Source organism: Coptis chinensis, chromosome 2, assembly GCF_015680905.1.
Source record: "Coptis chinensis isolate HL-2020 chromosome 2, ASM1568090v1, whole genome shotgun sequence".
In the NCBI taxonomy this organism is placed as follows: Eukaryota; Viridiplantae; Streptophyta; class Magnoliopsida; order Ranunculales; family Ranunculaceae; genus Coptis; species Coptis chinensis.
The window spans coordinates 91,504,049-91,526,438 of NC_141457.1; the positions used below are offsets into that span (position 1 = coordinate 91,504,049).

The 22,390-nt window shown below is 37.9% G+C and overlaps 1 protein-coding gene across 3 annotated transcripts; it reads right to left on the reverse strand.

Moving 5' to 3' along the window:
• Positions 1-1,727: 1,727 nt before the first annotated feature.
• Positions 1,728-15,026, reverse strand: LOC147518908 (5'-3' exonuclease family protein). Of its 3 annotated transcripts, none has more exons than XM_086590614.1 (15): positions 14,730-15,026; positions 14,497-14,616; positions 14,239-14,362; positions 13,952-14,089; positions 13,602-13,811; positions 12,870-13,043; positions 12,709-12,780; positions 11,156-11,279; positions 10,486-10,646; positions 10,317-10,368; positions 9,877-10,232; positions 9,724-9,775; positions 2,323-2,509; positions 2,020-2,226; positions 1,728-1,930 (listed from the first exon to the last, which is right to left on the reverse strand). In XM_086590614.1, the coding sequence occupies exons 1-14, from the start codon at positions 14,888-14,890 to the stop codon at positions 2,142-2,144; spliced, it is 2,016 nt and encodes a 671-aa protein (XP_086446740.1). In that variant the 5' UTR covers positions 14,891-15,026; the 3' UTR covers positions 1,728-1,930; positions 2,020-2,141. The 3 variants fall into 3 exon arrangements, with proteins under 3 accessions (XP_086446740.1, XP_086446739.1, XP_086446738.1); XM_086590613.1 differs by having other exon boundaries at positions 1,728-1,919; positions 9,724-9,778; XM_086590612.1 differs by having other exon boundaries at positions 9,724-9,778.
• Between the last annotated feature and the right edge of the window lie 7,364 nt (positions 15,027-22,390).

Below are 22,390 nucleotides of genomic sequence, written 5' to 3' on the forward strand. Positions count from 1 at the left end.
GCTATATATTTTTTTTTGTTAAACATCACAATGTTATATAAAATATATAAAGATCTGGGCTACCACGAGGATATCCCTATAGGAATTAGTGTTTCGAGACCGTTGGATCTCGGATCCAACGGTCCGAAAATCAAAAACAAAAAAGAAGAGAGAGAATATAGGTTTGTTATATAAATTCATTTCATGTTGCTTATGTACTGCTGTAAGTTGTTAATGTTGTATTATTCTCTTCAGATTCCCACACCATTGAAACTTCCAACGCAGTCCATTTAAGGTCAATCCTCACATTCTCTCCAAAAGGAAACTAAAAAGCTCTCCCAAAGACGTCAGTTGAGTTTACTGATGTCTGGAAGCATCTTTTTCTGCGTAGAAGACGATGTAAAGTCTGACAGTAAAGTACCAGGATGATGAGGAAATCACAGATCTTGACTTTGAAGTCTATTTTTATGCGGACTCCCTTTCTACTGGTGAAAATCCTTAATTTCCTCTTCGTGACAGATAGTGACATCATATGCAATTAAGATGACCTTTACTTCAAGGATGATTGAATGTTTTAGGCGTTTAGCAAAGACGGTATCGAAAAAACACGATGTTTCAGCAAAGAAGAATATGAATCCATAACCAACAAAAGTGCTGATCCCTGGACCATTGACTTGGTAAATGCAAACTAGTAAACCAGACGTCGGCATGTAGCATTGTAGATTTGTAGCTACATTTTTACTTGGAAGTGGGAACACATGCAACACAGGCTCCGCTTGGTACAAAAGCAAAAGAGAAATGGCAGAACAAAATTTGACAAGACAGGCTTTGAGAGTTGGATGCGATAATTTCGTTGTGGAATGAGGAATCTAACGCCAGAATCACGATAAATGCCGATTTCAATCAAATTATTGGTTTGAAAAGACAACAATTTTGATTGAAATTGCATCATCTCAGTAGAGATTTGGTACCAGACTACCAGTTACCAAGACTACCAATGTCTCACGAAGTTTTGTTGCTTGTTTGAGAAGTAGAGGATTACGATGTAAAGCCACTGGTCCCAAGTCCCAACATCGGCCAAGTAAGCCTCGCAAAAGAGTCAATATGGTCTCCTTACCTATTATTCCCTTCACGAATATTGACCTTGTTCGACAACGCGATTGCAACTTCTACCAGTAGTACAATGTTATTGCTCACCCAGTAAAACTTGAGTAGCTCAGAATCCTCAGATTATCCATTTTTCTCACAGCTGTTGAGATCCAGAGATGATAAAATACGTTGATGAATAAGTAAAAATTCTAGCGTGTAGGTGCCGACTAGCAAAGTTGGTAAAATCTTTGGGTGATGATACGAGAAGTACGGAGGGATAAAACCCCCGCCAGCGTCAAAGAGTTACTTATCTCATTTAAAACAGGCTTGCCAATAAATAAATAAATAAAAATAAATCTAGCTTTAATACTCCTACTTACTTTACTGAGAGTGCACAGACATCAGACTATGTTGTGGGGCACCCAACATGTGAGTTTTGGGCACCCAACCTCATCAAGTACTACTGACTCGCTTGTACTAGTTTGGAGGTGGAGCCGTGGAGGTAAAGACTTCAGAATGCTAGTAATTTCAAGTACAAAAACTTATCCTGGGTCATTTGGTGCACTGCTGCTTGAGGCTCTTATATACACCAATTTCCACGAGGTGTAATTTTAAAACCAATCCAAGTGAATCAACCTAAAATTAAACAGGCAACACAATTTTCCAATGAAAAATATAATTTAATAGCAAGAGTGATTCTCCTTTGGAAGGTATCCTTGTTGTACAACATCAGTCAGCAAAGAAAAAAAAAATAAACAAAACATATATAAATGATACAAACAACAAATGCTCCAAATTTGAACTCAACTTACAGGGATCTTGTGGATGTTTGAAGTAAATTGATAGCATGACTGGAGAGTACCTGATACAATTAATGTCATCAATCAATAAGATCTCGAAAGGAAAGAAATTAACTTCAAAAAAGGAAGGTAAATATATGCTGCAACTTACCAAGTTTATAGCAATGTAGACGCTGCTGTGACTGATCAAAAAATTGGATGCTGCTGTTACTGAAAGTATAATAGTTGGATGGCTAAGCAGCCAAACAAGACCTTGCTTAGAATACTATGAACTCAATTTTTGTGGGATGCTGAAGCGGTTTTCTTATTACTCGGCATGTAAGCAAACTTACTTATATCCGTCCCCAAAATGGGTGTTCTGTCATTAAAAAATCCACGTCAGTCATGCATGATCATGCCATTTCTCCACATTGGAAAATATACAACTTTAGGAATTGTAACTAAGACCAGTCACCTGTTTCTGAGTGTATTTCGGACATCTTTCAGAGGGGCACGAAGACCACTGGCACGAGAACCAGATGAAGTGCATCTAAAAGTAGAGACAATGGAAACAAATTTTTCCATTGATTTCTCAGCAACATCAGAATAATGGCTTAAATGGGAAATGTTGCATCCAAATTTTCCTTTGTCAGTGCTCATCTCTGTAAATTTGCAGTCAACATGATTTTCCACAAGAAACATAGAGGTCAGGACAATACTATCAAATAATATCATTCCAGAGAAGAATGAGCTGAACGAATATTTCTCATTACAGAAAACAAATATTTTAAAGGTATTTATACAGAAACTCAAAACAGAGATAACAACATAACTGACTGACAATTCTTCACGGCTGTCTTAACTAACTCTCAACAATAAAACAGAATTTGTTAAATATAATTACATGACTACTCTTTAGTTAACTTGATGGCCAAGTGACTTATTTCTATTACCAATACTACAAAACACAAACTAAGAAAAGTTCTCTTAATAGACATTCCAGTGAACTGAAAATAAGAACAAAGAATGAAAGTTTACAGCTAATATGTTATAAAAAGTATAAGAAAGTTAGGGGTAAAAGTAAAATATGTGCAACAATTGTGTTCCGCAAATCCAATGCAAAACAAAAAGGACTAAGAATATCCATCAAAACCGACGTAGCTAAGTGCGCAACAGTTTCAAAAGGCAAAGAATTGGAGTACGATGTAAATGTTCTACCTTTATCAAAAAACTAACTCGTAGGACCTTTACTTCTTCAAATTGCAAGTTACTCTGCGTTATGCCCTAGTATTTATTGTTTCAGTAGGTCATACTTAAACAAAAGAAGGACCAGTTATTAATGTTTAAGGGAGATTTTCAGTGAGGTCATCCTTTAAAAGTTAAACAACAGAAGGACCAGTTATTAATAAAAGTCGCACATTATTTTAGGGAGAGATTTTCCTCTTTTTAGCTCTACTTTATTGGGGCCATTGTATTGGTATTTATTTCACCAAAACAACAGGAAAAATATGGAAAATAAAGATAAAAAGGGAAACAAAAACAAAAACCCTAGCACACCACCACGAGATGAATCGGCTGATGAGGAAGGAGAGATCTTAGCAGCTAAGTTTGAACAGTTATATGGGAAAGGATCCTTAGAGAAACTACTGGCGAGAAGAATGATCCAGATTCATAAGGAACTGTTGACCGAACAGGAGGAGGGTGAAGAGGAGCGGGAGGAGACTCAAGAGACTCATGAAGTAGGTAATGGCGATCAGAAGGACACAACGGAGAAAGGAACAGAACCTATGGTTGTGATGAAAGGACATGATATAGCGAAAACTCAGGAGCCGCCAAAAGAAAACGATATCGAGCACAAAAAAACCTTTGCTGAAACCCTAAAAAAGAGCACATGGGCATATATGTTGGGAAGAGAAGCAGTGGGTAAGGAAAATCTACGGTATATACCTCCGGCCATAGTGAACGGAAAACCAGTCGTACATGTTAAAACAACTCAGTTCACACATGTTCACAAAAAATATGAAAACCTAGTTGTTGGGTATTTCATTGGAAGACAACCAGGTTATGGATATGTCAAGGAGATTGTGGGTAGAACCTGGAGATTGCAGCACAGTTTTACAATGCAAACTTATGGGGAGACGATGTTTACATTTAAGTTTGATAGCGAAGACGATCGGAGAAAGGTACTGGACATAGGGTCATTCCACATAGCAAGTAGACTGTTTGTTATACGACCATGGGAACTATTCATCGAATCAGAAGTGACAGATGAAGACGCTACCAGTGTGGGTTATAATGAAGCGATTCCCAATGGACTTATGGGATAAAGAGGGTTTCAGTTTGATCAGGAGTGCAATCGGAACCCCAATGTTTGCTGATAAGTTAACAGAAGATAAGAAAAGAACAAGTTATGCGAGAGTATGCATTGAGGTCGATATTGAGTGCACATACCCAGAAGGCCTTACAGTGGTGGTGGATGATGTGAGGGCAATAGAGGTTGGGTTCGAATATAACTGGAAACCGCCAAGGTGCTCAGCATGTAAAATGTTTGGACATATGGATAGTACGTGTAGTAAGAATCAGGGAAAGAAAGGAACAACAATCATGAGGAAGGAAGTATGGCTAAGAAAAGAAAGAGGGCAAGGGAAACAGGTGGGCCGTGGGTACAGAACAAAAAAAGGCCGACACGAAAGAGGATCTGAGTCAAGAAGTGCATGAGGTGGCTGACGATGGAGAATGGGAGACACCGACCAAAAAGCATAGGTGTAAACCTAGGCAAGCCGAGGCTCCATCGAACCAAGAAGTGATGGGAGAGATTAAAGAGAGTGAAAAGAAACAGACAGATGAAAAAGAAGTAGAGGAGAGTAATACTGCTAGTGAGGTTCAGCAGCTACAACAAGGGAAGGAAACTCTTGAAAGAACAGACAAGAATATTCAAAAGGATCGTGACTTTGAATATAGAACTGTTAACTCGAAGAAGCAAGGAGAAGCAGGAAATGGGGTGATTCATAAACATGGACGACTCACACAGATACCGAAAAGAGTCAAGCATGGAGGCACATCAAAGAAAGGAACAGCACAAGGAGGGTCTAGGAGTGGACCTTTGACTACCAAAACATGTCTTAATGATTAGTGTAGGATGCTGGAATGTTAGGGGGCTCAATCAAGCTTTAAAGCAGTTTGAAATAAAGGATATGATTAGAAGATATGAACTAAGCATATTTGGCATGGTTGAAACAAAAGTGAAGCAAACAAACATGAACGCAGTTCTTAACAGCTGCTGTCATGGATGGATGGTGGAACATAACTATGAGTATAGTGAGTTGGGAAGGATATGGTGTTGCTGGAACCCACAACAATGTAACATGAACATCATGGAGAAGGATGAGCAGAGCATAACCATGGATGCTGAATTGGTGAATGGGAAAACGTTTGTAGTAACAATGGTCTATGGATCCAATGATAGAGAGAAAAGAAGAGAGCTATGGAGGAACCTGATTCAATTATCATGTACAAATGTACAATACAAAAGCCATGGTGATGGGTGACTTCAATTCAGTACTGAATGCGCAAGAAAGAGTTGGTGGAACGGACACCCGACCTTACCACTTTCAAGATTTGATGCACTGTGTAACAATGGCTGGCTTAATGGATCTGAAATATACAGGGAATTTTTTAACATGGAGCAACAAGCAAACAGTGAGGCTATGGAGGAAGCTGGATAGAGTCATGGTTAATGCCGAGTGGATAAATGAGTTTGGGGACACAGAGGCAGCCTTCAACAATCCAAGAGCAAACTCGGATCATTTGTCAATGCTGGTGAAAACTATCAGAAGCAAAGGTCAGTGTAAAAAGTCTTTTAGATTCTTTAACTACTGGATTGATGAGGAAGGTTTTGATGAGGTGGTACAGGAAGCATGGAGTATAGCAGTGGTTGGAAACCCAATGTACACCTTCATGAAAAAGTTAAAGAACGTCAAGAGTGCATTGATCAGCTGGAATAGAGAAAAAGGGAATGCGTGCACAAGGAAAGAAGAAGCGGAGAGAGAGCTCGAAACAGTACAGAACTTATTACAAACTCAGCCTTTGAATCAAGAATTTATTACGAAGGAAAGAGTGATCACAAGGAAGTATGTCAAAGCCGCAATAGATGAAGAGAATGAATGCAAGCAGAAATCACGAGATCAGGTCATAACTCTTGGGGACAGCAATACTAAATACTTCTTCAATTCCATGAAAGCAAGGAGGATGACAAATAAGATCACATGCCTGAGAGATTTGCAAGGAGCAATTCTTGAAGATATAGAGGATATAGGGGCAGAATGTGTACAGTTTTACAAAGAGTTATATAGCCCAGAGCAGATGGAGACCATGGACTTCAGAGTGCTAGATGAAATACAGAGCAAGCAATTGGACCAGAACACACAAGCTGAATTGATAAAGGAGATTACTAGAGATGAAATTATAGAGTGCTTAGCTGATATAGACAATGACAAAGCACCAGGAAGTGATGGGTTTTCTTCACTGTTTTTCAAGGCGACATGGAGGATTATTGGGAATGAGTTTGTTAAAGCTGTGAAGAACTTCTTCAGATCAGGCATGATGTTGCAAGAGGTGAATGCTACATGCATAACCTTAATACCCAAGGTAAACAAGCCCAGTTCCCTGGGCGATTACAGGCCTATTGCATGTTGTAATGTGATTTACAAATGCATTACAAAGATCATGACACGCAGAATGAAAGCTTTCATGCCTCAGGTGATATCCCTCAACCAATCTGCATTTATATCTGGCAGAAGCATTCACGATAATATCCTGCTTTCACATGAACTGTTGCACAACTACCACAGGGATCATGGCCCTCTTAGATGTGCAACAAAAATCGATTTGAGGAAGGCTTATGACACAGTTAGATGGGAGGCTGTTGTGTTTGCCTTAACAAGAATTGGAGTACCATTACAGTTTGTGAAATGGATTCAGACATGCATTGAAACACCAAGATATAGCATCATGATAAATGGCAAGGGTAAGAGAGGGATTCGACAAGGAGATCCAATGTCGCCTTATCTATTTGTCCTGGTCATGGACTTGTTCACTCAAATGCTAAGAAGGAAGGTGGAGGAAGGAGAATATAAGCTTCATTACAAATGCATAAATCCACCCATCACTCACTTATCTTTTGCAGATGATTTAATTGCATTTATGAATGGATATATAGATGCAGTGAGAACACTGAAGGAAACTCTGAGCAAGCTCAAAATGTGCTCGGGCTTGCAAGTTAACTTACATAAGAGTAATATGTTTTATGCTGGGTTGGATGCGACAAGATGTACACAAATGGAGGATATCATCCAGTTTCAAAGAGGAGAGCTTCCGGTGAGATATCTTGGGTTACCATTGATAACAACAAGATTGAAGAATACTGATTGCATGTCGTTGATAGAGAAGGTCAGGAACAGGATACAAGCATGGAGAGGAAGAGCATTGTCTTATGCCGGGAGGTTGCAGCTGCTAAAGTCAGTACTAAATAATGTGAGCATCTATTGGACGTCATCATTTGTTCTTCCACAACAAACAATAGATGCCATTAACCAGCTGTGCAGAAATTTCTTATGGTCCGGACCGGAATGCGCCACATCCCATGCACTCGTCAGTTGGGAGAGTTTGTGCTTCCCCTATGATGAAGGTGGACTCGGGATTCGAAATCTCAGAACCTCAAATATTGCAGCCAATCTAAAGCACATCTGGAATCTAGTCAGCGGGAAGGATACATTATGGGTACAATGGATCAAACAAAACAAGAATAAAGGCCAAAATTTCTGGCAGTTGACGATACCCAATGATTGCTCATGGGTATGGCGTAATGTCCTGAAGAATAGAAAGGAAGCTAGGCACATCGTACAGCATCAGATTGGGGATGGTCATGGAACCAAGTTTTGGTTAGACCCGTGGCATCCAATGGGGATACTTAAGGAGCAATTCCCTTTAGCTCTTATCTATGGCTCGACCTGTAACTTGAATGCACCAGTAGCGAATTTGATTGAAAATGGGCACTGGAACACTCCTTGGCATATTCGTATACACATGCCAGACATTATTACGTACATGGAAGAGGAGGTCAAAGTGGGAAGAGGAAATGATCATATCATATGGAATGCATCACAGAGAGGAGAGTTTAACTTGAAAGACACATATGAGAGTGTGAGAGAGACAAAAATCGGCATAGTATCGTCTGGTTTCCCAATAGAATACCAACTTACCAAGGCACTCGTTTATAGCTTGGTTAACACTAAGTGAAGGACTCAAAACTCTGGCCAGACTGAAGGAGTGGAAGAAAGTTCAAGATGATACTTGTGTACTTTGCTGGAGGGAAGGAGAGACAGAGGAACACCTGTTCTATGCATGTACTTACTCACAAGCTATATGGCAGTATCTTCTTCAACATGCAGGTTACTAAAGGCCGAGAGCAGCATCATGGCAGCTAGAAATAGTGGGTACTTAAAGTGTCAAAAAGAAAAAGGCTATAAGCAAGACATGGTAAGGCTTATCTTTAATGGGTTCATTTACAATGTTTGGCAGGAGCGGAACAAAAGATTTTTTCAGCAAAAGCAAAACTTGGCAGAGATGGTGGGGAGACAGATAACAAAAGATGTACAGACCAAACTACAATCACTCAGAACAAGAATGGAGGAAGGGCCCGAAAGGAATAGAATCATGCAAATATGGAACATCAACGTGGCAACAAAACAAATACAGGTGCAACACTGTAGATGGGAGAGAGCTGGAGCAGGCATATATAATCTAAACACGGATGGTACACTTCAAGGGAACCGAGGATGGGCAGCAGCAGTTCGTAATGAGAATGGGAATGTAATAGCAGCTGCACATGGGAAAGCGGAATACAATTCAATTGATTTAATCGAATTGCAAGGGCTGGAGCAAGGACTAAGGTTAGGAATCAGCAAAGGATGTCAAAGAATCAAGGCACAAACGGACTCCACTAGTGTAATAACTTACATGAAACAGAGAGGGCATCACCCATGGAGGGCAAATCATATGATGGCAGAGATAAAAGAGATGATAGAACAGCTTGATGAATTCTCCATTACCCATGTATTCAGAGAGGCAAATAAACTAGCTGATATACTAGCGTCCAACATACCTACAGTTAGTTATATAGAGTATACTCTAAGTTCGTTTTCAGAAGATGTAAAAAAAATAATATATGATGATGCCAGGGGCAAAGAGTATGCACGAATGCAACCAAGCCATGATGATTTAATTTTAATAAAATAGGGGTAAAGGACCTTTCAAAAACCCTGCTTGCCTTTCAAAAAAAAAAACTTATTATTTTGCCAATATGAACAGATTGCTTCCATTCAAATATTTATTCCCAACACCAATAAAACTTTCTGATGCAAGAGTTCTTCGTGGAATGTTCTTTCAACCTTAACTACCTTCAAAGATGGAAACAGAGAAAAAACTTTCATGACCACGATGTGTCAAACTCAATGTTGTCAATCCAATAAGTAAATGAACAAATCAAATAATTCTACAAAAAATATACTCATAACCCTAAACCCTAAAATATGGACAATTTCATCGTAGAATGAATCTAGGTGTAAATGTTAACTAATGACTCTTATAGAGCAGGGAAAATTTTGAAACCTTTGAACAAACCATTAATCCATAATCTGTTTTACCACCAGAAATATGTCTCAACTGTCACACAATGATACTAACTAGATAATAATAGTGATTTGGGTTGTGACAGACAAAGGTTTTGTTAGATGAGAATTTGTTCCTGTCACAAATAACCAAATGAAATTTAAAAAGCAAGGCTCGTAAGAAGAAACAGTATAAGATCTAGACATACCGTCAATGGGTACAGATGGATCTGCTCGTGCATGTTTCACTTTCCCAATTGCCTGCTGAAGGAATTTAAGTTGCAGAGTTATATTATAGTAATTGGAGAAGTTTCAAAAGATACACAAACTGAATTTAAGATACATAGAACAGAAGCACCTACTTCTTGAGTTTCCTTTGTGGGAATGGTCTTCCTCCCCCTCTTTGTCAATGCACTTTTAAGATTGGTACTCTCAAATAACGCACCCCCTGTTAAGACACTTTCACAAAGAACATTACCGGTGGCTTCTTTCTCAGAAACAAGTTCCTCACTTTTACTTTGAAGATCCTCATTTTTTGGTTTATGCTGAAAATAGGAACTCCTCACTATGACCTTCTTGGTCACTGATCTTGTTTTGCTCTCAACACCATCTGATATGAACTTAGATTCATTCTCCTTCCTCAATGTTGGACAAGGTTTATAAATGGCTGGCTTGGATAGTTCCAACGGCACAGAATGTTCTGAACCTCTCAAGTTTCCTGCCACATCATTCATATACTTAGCGCAATTGTCCTGGTTTATTACTGCATGAAAACACCCTAAGATAAGAGCTAATTCATTACCAATAGGAGAGTCTGGGGAAATAGAAGCATCAGTGGCAAGGCCATATTCCATCTGAAACATAATTAAACAAAAACAACACCAATGAAAACTAGATTGCAAAAATATTTCCATATAACACGGAAGGATGCTCAATTAAACTTAATCATATCTTCAGGTCACAGTACTTACAGAAATTTTTGGAGAGTCATCAGTGGAGGTTTCTGAATCCTTATATGCATCCTCCCAGTAGAATCTTTCACAGCTAGGAGATGAGCCTTCCATTGAATTTAATGGTGTAGGTGTCATTCGAGGCGCCTTAAATTCCCTCTTTGCTTCAACAGATGCAGGGCCTTTACAAGTTAAGGAGAAATGTGGTGTAATACAGAAGGAGCCACACATAATGATAACACCAAAAGAGGTCTTGAAACTTGATTTTAGTAGAGAAAATAAACACATATTGATAACACACTACTATGAACTTCATCAAAATAAAATTGACGATACACGTAAGTGAAAAAGGAAAGTTAAAGTACTTACATAACTGCATAAAAAAATAAAATGAAGCGCCCAGACAGGATAAAAGAGAATGATTTAAAGTATACCACAAGGAAATCAGAAACATTAACTGCTGCTGGTTGTACTGTAAAAAGTATTGAAGCAATATAAAAAGGAAAATTCATTCAGTATCGCATGCAAAAGGTCTGATTTTTGCAGCGGAATCATATTCTACTGACTTTGTGATCACTTGAAGTCCATAATATGAACCAACTATTTTAAGAAACTCCACAACAACGTTTGCAACTATCATGTAGATCATCCAAGAAGAGAAATTAATAAAGGGGGGAAAGTGGAAGGATACAGAAGTAGTTGGTCAGCACATTTTTCTGAGCAGGCAAATCCAGCTGTCTCCTTCCTCTTTCCAGCTTGAACTCTTTAAGTGGGTAAGATCTATCCATCACCATCTCAGTATGAACACTTTCTCCCTGTTAAGCAAAATGTGGGCGAATGATCACTTGCAGGATAAAGAAATGACCAATTACATATGCAGAAATTCCTTAAAGCTTTATTGAGTTTTAGATGTGTATTTGGAACATTGAATAAAAATTTGGTAGTGTACATCATTCTTGGTGACTCACTGTAAAATCATGTAGGAACTCATAATGGACAACAATTACAATTTAATAGTTTTGTACTTCCATTTTCCTTTGCACTTGTGTACGTGTGTGTTGCTACTTATTGCTTAAGCTATTAGAAGTGGGCATGCTTTCAATTAGATTATTAAATGTTGCTATTTTGATTGGAATTGGTGGAGAATGTTAATTTTGAATTATATAAATGTATTCCCGTGTCCCTACTTTTCTGTAAAATGCCGTATCCGCGTATTCGTATCGGATCGTATCCGTGTCACGTTTCAGTGTCTGTGCTGTTAGGGATGACTAGAAAGCAAGATTAGCAATTTCTCTTGAATTGTTGTCCTAGAAATCCGCAGGTTTCGTCCCGTATAGTAGATTTGGCTTGTGATGTATCAACGCAAATGTCTTGGTCTTGCAGATTACAAGACATGCATTGAGACTGATTGACACATAAATCGCTAAGTTACATTGACACGGATACATGTGACCGTATCTGACAAGGATACAAAGTGTCTGACATGGAGAAATATAAAAATTGAGGGGTCTATGTGTATTACATGCAATATGTGTTTGTGTGTCCCTGACACGGACACATGGATACGTATCCGACACAAATTATTTTTGAAATGTGGTATGTCCATGTAACATAGCATTATAATAATAAAATAACAAAATAAATGATCCATAACACGGGTGTATCGCCAACGTGTCCCCAGTGTACTGGGCTGGACACATACTTCGCCTCTCAACACGACTCTGTGCTTCATAGGCCCTAAAAATTATTGCCTACTCTGATACCTTTCAAAATATGAACTATTTAATGAATATTGGCTCAAGCCAACATCCAGGCACACGCCTGAGAGACACACTTGAAACACCTCAAATCCCATTAAGATGCAACTTCAGTGAGTCACATTTGGATATCAAGGAAAGTAACTATATAAACAACAAGATGTTCTTAACAATAAAATTAAAGCTTTGAGGAAATTTTTATGTTTCTTAAGTCGTGACAAATCTTTCAGGCACTGTATCGAAGAGTCACTGTGTGAGAGTTGAACCTGATTATTTTATTTCGCATATGTACACTTCATTGATCAAAACTACATTGGTGACATATGTGTTATATCTAAAATTGAATGAAGTCCTGATATCTCCAACATAAGGTTGATGAATCGACGATACAGAATAAACACTAGGAACTAAAGCAAATATGAAAATTAGCTACTGTTACAATTTGAACATGCTAGTAATACATCTTGAGAGAAAAAAGATAATGTACCTGAAATGGCATTTTAGTGATTGGATTAACATCACCTCTGGCTATGCCTTTGACCAAGACTTGTGACATCGCTGTGCGATTGGTTAAGAATTTCAACAATATGGTGAAACTTGAATACAAAAGGATATGCACAAAAGGAACAAGACTAAATATCCAGGATATGGGCCTAGAAAGTCCAAATCGTCGACGGGTTCGAGAGGTATATCTGTCAAATGCACAATATCTTCAATAGCTGGGTCATAAACTCGTTGATGCTGAAAAGCCCACAATGCTTTCTTGAATGATTCTTCGTAAAGAGGAGGAACTGAAACGTTGTACTTTAAGTGTCTGACCACCTGAAAGCAATGAACCATTGGTTTATTGCACATTTCAAATCCTTTCACATTTTTGGGATATAAAGTTCAAAATGACACTTGAGGGAAATGTTAGCTAAAGTGGAACAAAATAGCAGAACTAGGGCGTGATCCAAGAAGCCACTCGCCCACTGCTTTTTGGATGATGTTATTGTAATCCTATATTTCAAAATTTTATCACAAGGCATGGCATCGACTTGTGCTATACCGTTTCCAAAGTCAAAAATAAGCTATGCCAAAATAATAAGATTTGGCTGAACTTATCATATTGATATTTGTTGGAAGTTTGGCATTAAAAGAAAAAAAATTATATCTACTGCATTTCAAACAACAAGAATCTTGTCTTATCCTGAAGCACATAACATTTCCCTGAAGCCAAAGTTGCGCCAAACTTTAAAATTTGTGACACTTAGACCATAACCTAAATCTTAGAGAAACCTATTGGCACACCATGCCTCACTTCTAGAAACACAATTTTAGAAAATAAAGTGTCCAGCTCCTTTATGGAGCAGCACAATGTAAGCAGAGTAACATTTTCACCTTGTCATAGCTTTTGAACTTTTGCATAAGCGCATGTGCTCTTTTCAGGCCCATTCCTGGTAAAGACGGTAGGTAGTCACAACCACTCAAGATGCACATCTCAAGAAGCATCCTCTTTGTGAATCCAATAAAACTTAGTTCCTTATTCTGATGTAGCATGGAATACTGAAACTGAACGCCTTGTCCAAACTTGTCCATTTTGAAGACAATCTGATAACACAAAAGAAGCCATGGTTCAGTATTGGAACCCTCTAGCTACATCTCGTATTATTCAACACATCAGGAATATACCAAACATGTAACTGAAAATTATAAGCAATAATACCAAGATCTCAAGAAGGATAACTCACTCTAGGACATCCAAAAGGAATTAAGTCAGAGTCCTCGGTAATAATAGCATCAACACGCTTGCTAAGAGCCAGGAATGTCATTTGGGCATCAGCCTCATAAGGAGCCACAACATAATCAACATTTTCCTGCTTTAGAACCTTTTACATGCAATACCGCAGTAAGATAATATACAAAAAAAAAATCAGCAACGAGATACTGACAACAATATCAAAAAGAAGATAATATAGACATTGAAAGAAATAAAGGCATTAAACCTTCCTACATCCTGCGAAGATCAAACACATACCTGGATGAGTTCATAAGCAACTGAAGGTGATATATCAACTGCTTTTTGGTAGCACTCATAAGCAGCTGTCATGTTACCCATCGATTCATGCTCCATTGCACGTGCAAGATTTTCTTTTCTTGACCTGCAATGATACATATTATTTTCTTTTTCCCCAATGGAATTTCAAGCCAATCCAAGTTTTACTTACTAAAGTCACCTAATCACGCATATACTAAAATTAAAAAAAAAAAAAAAAAAAAAAAACCATAATAGTACCTGGCACGCTTTATCTCTTCTTCAGTCTTCATTGGTAAATTCCCTCCATCAAATACTAGAATGAGTTTGACACCATGATACCGTAGCAAATTCACTCTATGCATGCAGTAATCAATATGCCTACATAGTTAATAAAGATTTGATCTTTTCAATAATGTAGCTTTAAAAACACCTAGAACAATGACATTGTGGGACCCATTTAAAAAAAAAAAAAAAAAAAAAAAAAGGATTACCGAGTTGTGGGTTGACCTTTGCAGATTTCCTTGCTGCAAGATAGAGCACCTTTGTGTAGCCAAGAATAGGTGTCCACGGCAACACAACAGCCGCGGAGTTCTCGAATGTGGATTGGGACCATTATTGATTTTAGTAGTGGGAGTAGTCCTTGTATCCCCATTTTTAATTTTTATTGAATTTGGTTAAACAAAAAAAATGAGCTATAAACCCTGAGAGATAGAGAGAGAGAGAGAGAAAAATGTGACTAGGAGAGAGAAAATGGCGGGAAGATTATTTTTCCCCGGTTTATTTCACGGAAACTAAATATCGAAATATTACTGGAATACTACGAAATTATATAAATGTATGCAGTGTTTGAGGGGAAAGTGACAACATCGACAAAGCGAGGGATGGATGGGGTCACAAAATAATTAATTTGTATCTATCTGGGGTCACGACTCACGAGTATATATATATTATTATGATTTGCATCATGCGCGTGCAACACACGGTTTAGCAATAAAGCCGTGAAATCACAAAACACAAAACCACACCTATTTTTCTTTCTCAAAATATCGGCGGGTCCTTATGAGACGGTTTTTTTTGGAATTTATAAAAACCTGTGCGTATATTTACACATTTGTTATGGGCAAATTACTTGTTCACGCATTCTTTCTGTTCTCTGTCTCTGTATTGTGTGGCTCAAAATCTTGCCCACCACAACTACTGCACACCCTAGAAGCTCTAAATTAAGAAATTGCCATTGTTAAATCACAAAATAATGATTCTTTCACCGTACATAAGGGCATCTCCAATGGGGGGTGTAAAATTACACCTCCACCTAGGCTCTACGTAGGTGCCATTAGGATTTTACACTTCTAATCAGATAAGATTGTATATTTCCATAAATATCCACACTCTATACTTCCAATGGAATAGTGTAAAAAATAGATTTTAAACTTCTGACGTCACTCCAGTGGACGTCCCTCTTTAATTTAAACTGACGCCGGCGGGTGGCGTCCGGGATTAAAAAAAAAACTTCAAACGTGTGTTGAAGTGACGTTCGAAGTTTTTAAGTTAAACAAACGTTATTTTAAGTGGACGTCCGGGCTTTTTATTAACTAATAAATGAGAGGAAATTTCACCCTCTATTAGCTAATACACTATTATCTACGGTTTAGCACCCCCATTGGAGAGAGTTTTTTTATATTTGGGGTGTAAAATTTCCACTCTATACGGTTTACACCCCCTATTGGAGATGCCATAAAACAGTTAATTTGTGGCCGTCACAAGAGCAAAAATGTCATTTTTCACTCTTAAAAAACATTCCATACCTGTTGTCTATTATTAGTGGTCCATTTTTAACAAAAAATAATAAAATATTAAGCAAAATTACTTATTTATCTTTGTGACACAAAACCACTCTTTTTCACACTCTATATTTTTCTAATATAGTAACATGATTTGGGACCATATTTTTCTAAATAGTACTCTTCGGATACTATCATGCTACATTACAGAGTGACCTGGAAAGCCACAAGACATGCGCATCCTGTTGTTTGTGCATGCTTGACAAACAACTAGTACTGATAAACCGATAAACACCAAGTGAATACACATTCTCGTCTACACATTTTACGTTGCCTTTGGATAAACATCAACGCCACTCTAATAAGCGGACCGTGTATTGAACATGTAGTCAATGAATGCAAGAGCGATTTTTTTGGGGGCTTTCTAATGGTCGGGAAAATGAAATTCCTTATCAAGTGACTACCATTGACGATTGCGATTCCCTACAAAATTAGCGATTGTTCCCTATTTTGAAAATTGGTTTTGCGATACTCCCACGAAATAATTTAATTCATATTACCCCCCACATTCTAACTTTCCGTTAGTCAAACAGTTAGTGGACTTCGTTAACCGTAGTAAAGATTTCAGGCAAATGATACATGTCTCGTATTATTGTGCTACATGTCATGTATCATCGTGATATATGTCATGTATCATTGTGTAAGAGGGTGATACATGTCATGTATCATCCGCCATGTCACTGTGTTTGATGAATGTGTTAATTTGACTGAGGATAAATTAGAATGTGGGGAGTAATCCGAATTAAATTATTCTGTAGGGGGTATCGCAAAACCAATCTTCAAAACTGGTGGCAATTGCTAATTTACCCAATATAGTTTTTTCCTCTTATGTTTTGATTAGTACGTATGTCAATATTCAAATTGACTACCATTAATTGACCATTTCTCATCCATAAGCAGCATAAACATGTGTGTTGGAATTGTTGTGGACATATGTATCTTTGCGTGGCTGAATGGATGTGGATAGGGCACCTGACTGTATCGGTGTATCCTACGATTAGGTTCGAATTTGAGGACCACCCCATGGGCCATGATTTTGCCAAGACATTGTGAAGAAAACATTTCAATTTCGAAAAGCAATCAGTTGAACTTGAACCCGACTTCAATACATTAAAGCCACAAATAGGTTACCTACCTCTTTCCATGTAATTATATTATAAATGTTGTTTACCAAAGAAAATTAAATATAAATGTTAAGGTTAAGTCAAATGGTGTGTCATTCTACTAAATATGACGAAAATTGTGATCTAATGGTGCATCAAAACACTAAGTGGGTGTTTGGTTCTCATTTAAAAAAAAAAAAATTTTGTCTTAAAAATAATTTGTATGAAAAAATATTTATTCTAAATACAATTTTTAAATAAACATATTTGGTTGTGATTTTTCTTTAAAACTATTTTATCAAACTAGATTTCACACTATATTTCTCGACATATCGCAGCATCAAGTACTAAAGTCTAGAGCATATGGGCAATTAATTTGCCTTGAGCGCCTAAAGTGTTTCCCTCAAAGAAAAACAATTTTTTAACTTGAAAAACAAGTTTTACCTAATTATTATAAAACGAGTTTTTTGGACAAAAAGAATGTTTTTTGGAAGAAAAACTATATATTTTTTTAAATAGAGACCAAACACATTTATTTTTTCAAAAAATATTTTTCCACTAATAAACAAATTTTGACAATAAATAAATAGGATCCTTCAACGCTATCGCTATTAATTTACCTATCTATACCATGAGTTTTAGTGAGATGGCATATGCTCTACATGCTAGTTTGAATGGTGGGTAGAATAAATCACCTACACGCCTCGCATAGTGGAAACCAATATTTGGCTCAACATTTCCCAGGCCACTCACAATAGAGGCTAGAAAAATGTGTCCTTACAAAAGTTGATCCAAATTGATTCAGTTTGTTTGATTACCTTTCTATCCCAATCTTTTTGATTTTTTTTGTTGTGAGGAGAGAGAGGAAGAGAGAGATGGTGGAAAGGGCAAAATGGGGAGTAGGATATCAAAAAAAGTCTCAAACGCCTTTGCAACTAGCGGCCAGCATTTTTGGTTTATTTTGCCCACAATCCTTTGCAACTAGCAATTAGGTGTTTGTCAATATTTTTAGATTTTGGCTACACGCCTTTGAGACTGACAGGCAATTAAATAACCATTAGGTCAATTAACGCTAACCACCTAACACTATACACTATGCTATTGTGATGTGGTGCTTTGGGCACAAACCATTGGGCTCAGCCTAATCCAAGTGATAAAGTGCAAAAAAAAAAAAGTGGAGTATTTTCTGACCCCTTTTGCTGGAAGAGTTATAAGTGTAGTCATACCGCATATTCATGTAGTTTTCCACGTTTCAAGCATTTTCAATTTCCACACGTAGTTTTCCCACATGTATAGCATTTCACAAGAATATGCTTGGTTTGAAGATTCTATTCCAAAACGCTTGACTGTGGATTCTGTGAAGAGTGGACAGTGACCCAAGGATAACTGGCCAAGGGGATTGCAGACACTGTATACCAAGACAAAATGTTAAACGCGTTCCTCGAAATCAATATCAACCCCAGTATTTTATGTTGGATTTACAACAGGGCGTGACATATTATTTATTTATTCCATAAGTTCATTTTCAAATCTTCACACTGGGATTGTAATACTATTCGATTTGGTTGCGTGGTTAAGTCCCAGCAAGGTATTACTAGAACCATCAAATTGTTACATGAATATCTTATGATACTGAAATCTTGAAAAGACACATTTTTTATAATCACACAATGAAAATAAATTTGGAAAAACATCAAAACCTTGTTTTGAGATCGTAAAGTTTGTTAAAATATCGGAAATTGGTACACTTTCTGAAAGATCTACCAAAAAAATAAAAAAACAAAAACAAAAATATTAGGGGTTCAATGGTCATTTTACATCTTTACAATGCTAGAGAATATTACCGACAAACAAAACATTTGTCTTTTTTTTTTATAAAACCTTCATACATTATATTAAAATAGGTCAAATATCCCTAGGACAGTACAAATAAAACTGTTTCGGACCATCAGAACTAGCCCACTCTGCTAGTTTTATAGCCCAATTATTCCCTGTTACAGAAGTGTACCTAAACGAAAATTCTATTATATCTGTCAGCTTCATGTTCATCTCTTCTACAAAGAAATTCTTTCTCCCTATTTGAGCTCCTTGATGGATTAGTTATGATTTTGATCACTTGTTGATCAGTTCCTTCAAAGATCGCATTCACCACTCCCTTTTGTCTGACGAGATCAACCGCAAATTCTGCAGCAAGAAGGCTAGCTTCAGTGCGAGAGAGGGACCGCATGTGTTGGGTTGCAGCGGCAACACACTCCATTCCAGTCTCTTATAATTGCTGCAGAGACAGTAGAGAGCTTAGATTTCATAAACAAACCATAGTAGTTCACTTTGAACTGACCAAAAGGAGGAGCAATCCATTCCCCCTCACTTTCAGAAAGTTCCATCTGTTGTGAAAAGATAGCCAAGGGGCTATCCACAGTAGTCCATTCCTGCCAATCAACCAAAGCCTTGGCAAGAACTTGTTCATGGTTAGGTCGAACAAACCTAAACCGACAATCATTTCTATGCCACCAAAGGTGGTACAACAAAGCAAAAGCATATAGGGAAATATTCTCAGAAGGACTATCTCTGCCTTGAAAAAAGTTAAACCATCTTTGAGACATAAAAGCTCCACTCTCCACTCTGAGCCCTAGCCAAGAAGAAAACCAAAGTCTTTTGCTCCAAGTGCATTCAAAGAACAAATGATCCAAATTTTCCGGTCGATCATTGCAAAAAATGCACAAATTCTCTACATTGATGTGATGTTCCACCAAAGCACTACCAGTGGGCAGTAATTTTTTTGCCAGTTTCCATAAGAAAAGTTTCACTCTTGCTGGAATTTTGAGCTTCCATATTCCCATCAAATCCTTATTTTGTAGATTAGTTGAGCATTGACCTTCTGACATGTTTAGAGAGCAAATAAAATCATAGGCAGACTTTACTGTAAAATTTCCATTTGGAGCCGGATTCCACAACAGCTTATCATAAGAAGATGGACGAGCTTGCACACTCTTGATAGAATTAAGAACCATAGGAGGAACCAGAGAAGAGAGGCGCACACAATCCCAAGAGCCGTCAGGATTTATAAAATCATCCACTGTAAGTTCCAGGTCCACACATGGTGGAAGACAGAAGAGCCCATGGCTTGTTCATCACCATCACCCATTGGTCAGTCCAAAATTTCACCGATGCACCATCCCCAATCCTCCAAAGTGCTCCCAATTCCACAAAAGACTTAACTTTTTTCAAACCTTGGTAGATAGGAGAAGCATCAGAAGTATCTGTAGTGAAATTATGTAGGGTAAAAGTTTTGGTATACTTAGACCTCATGAGTTCACTCCAAAGTGACTTTTCTGTCATAGCTCTCCATAAAAGTTTGCAAAGGAGTGCCAAGTTAAAAAAATGAGCATCCCTGAAACCCAAACCCCCTTCTGCTTTCGTTTTGCACAAGCTACTCCATTTACAGAGGTGAATGGCATTACTATCCGGGCTATTCCACCAGAAATCCCGACATGCCTTGTCCATTTTATCAGTGATGGAGATGGGAATATGGAATGCAGACATAGTATAAACTGGCTTTGCTTGAGCAACATCTTTAATGAGAGTTGTCTGGCCTGCCTGGGAAAGAAGTTTCCCCTGCCAATTCGCCACTGCACTTCTCACTCTATCTAGCAAAAAGCGAAAGTCCTGGACTTTAGATTTTGAAAAGATGATAGGCGAGCCAAGATACATATCAGACCCAGTCATCCAAGCCACCTCCAAAGTGTGCTTCACCGACTCCTGTATATCATGACTTGTTCCCTGACTGAAAAGAATATATGATTTGTCTATATTTATCGTTTGACCAGTAGCATCACAATAGAGTCTCAGAATCTTATCGATATTGTGAGCTTCATTCGGTAAAGTCTTTCCAAATATAATCAAATCATCTGCATATAGCATATGAGAGATACTAGGAGCCTTCCTTGAGATCTTGATGTCAGAAATGGCTTGTGCAGCTTGAGCTTGTAGAAGAAGTCTGGATAAAGCTTCAGAGAGTATGATGAAAAGGTATGGAGACAGGGGGTTCCCTTCCCGAAGTCCCCTCATCGGTGTAATGGTCTTCAGTAGGGAGCCATTCAACAAAACATTATACTTCACAGTAGAAATGCAAAAACGAACCAGCGCAATAACTCTATCAGAGAAACCTAACTTACTCATGATAGCAAGGAGAGAAACCCATTCAACTCTGTCGTAAGCCTTTGACATGTCCATCTTTAAAGCAAAAAGACCCAGTTTGTTCTTCGCCGCTTTTTTTATTTTATGGATGACTTCATGTACTACTCCAATGTTATCTCCAATTGCACAATTGGGTGCAAAGGCACCTTGGTTGGGAGAGATAAACTTAGGCAACAACCCTCTTAACCTATTCGCAAGGAGTTTGGAGATAACCTTGTAGGAAACATTACATAGGCTGATGGGTCTATAATGTGAAGTGTAACAAGGGTTGTCTGTCTTAAGGATGAGAGAAATGAAAGTTTGATTAAGATATTTACCAAATTTTTCTTCAGTGAAAAAATTCTGGACCATCTTAACAAGGTCAGTACCCACAATCCTCCAAAATCTTTGATAAAACATGGCTGGAAAGCCATCAGGTCCCGGTGCTTTGTGACTCCCCATGGATTTAACAACTTTTCGAATCTCTGTAATAGAAGGACATATGATGATAGACATGTTTTCTATATCAGTTATACAAGGTTCAAAGAGATTGACGATTGTATTCAGAGAAGCAGGAAGAGTCGGGCTAGATGGTGGTCTGAAAATATCCTCAAAAGAAGTGAGGAATTCAGTGGCAATAGTTTGTCTAGAGGTAAGCCATGTGCCATCCTTTCTCTGAATTTTATCAATACCATTCCTTCTCCGCCGAAAGCTAGCAAAGGAGTGAAAAAACTTTGTATTGTTGTCCGCATCCAGCACAGAAGCTGAATGAGAGATGTGTTTCCAGTATAACTGCTCTTTCTGATATAGGTCCATAATATTTTTTCTCATTTCCTTGATCTCCAGAAGATTGACATCTGTAACATGTTCCGAGATAAGTGAAGTTAACTTCGTTTCTGATTCTTTAATCTGGGTAAAAATGTTCCCGAACACTTCCCTATTCCATGTCCGAAGAGAGGTTCTGAGAAACTTGAACTTAGAATTCAGAATGAAAGATGGCGACCCCAAGGATAGGTGACTCCAACAGTTTTC

What these genes read in the sequence shown, in the direction of transcription:
- LOC147518908 (XM_086590613.1), bottom strand. Translation starts at nt 14,890, where the DNA reads ATGGGGATACAAGGACTACTCCCACTACTAAAATCAATAATGGTCCCA. An exon ending in TTGCTTATGAACTCATCCAG is followed by an intron (nt 14,090 to 14,238) that starts GTATGTGTTTGA and finishes TGCATGTAAAAG; the next exon opens with GTTCTAAAGCAGGAAAATGT. An exon ending in ATGACTCTCCAAAAATTTCT is followed by an intron (nt 10,369 to 10,485) that starts GTAAGTACTGTG and finishes ATTATGTTTCAG; the next exon opens with ATGGAATATGGCCTTGCCAC.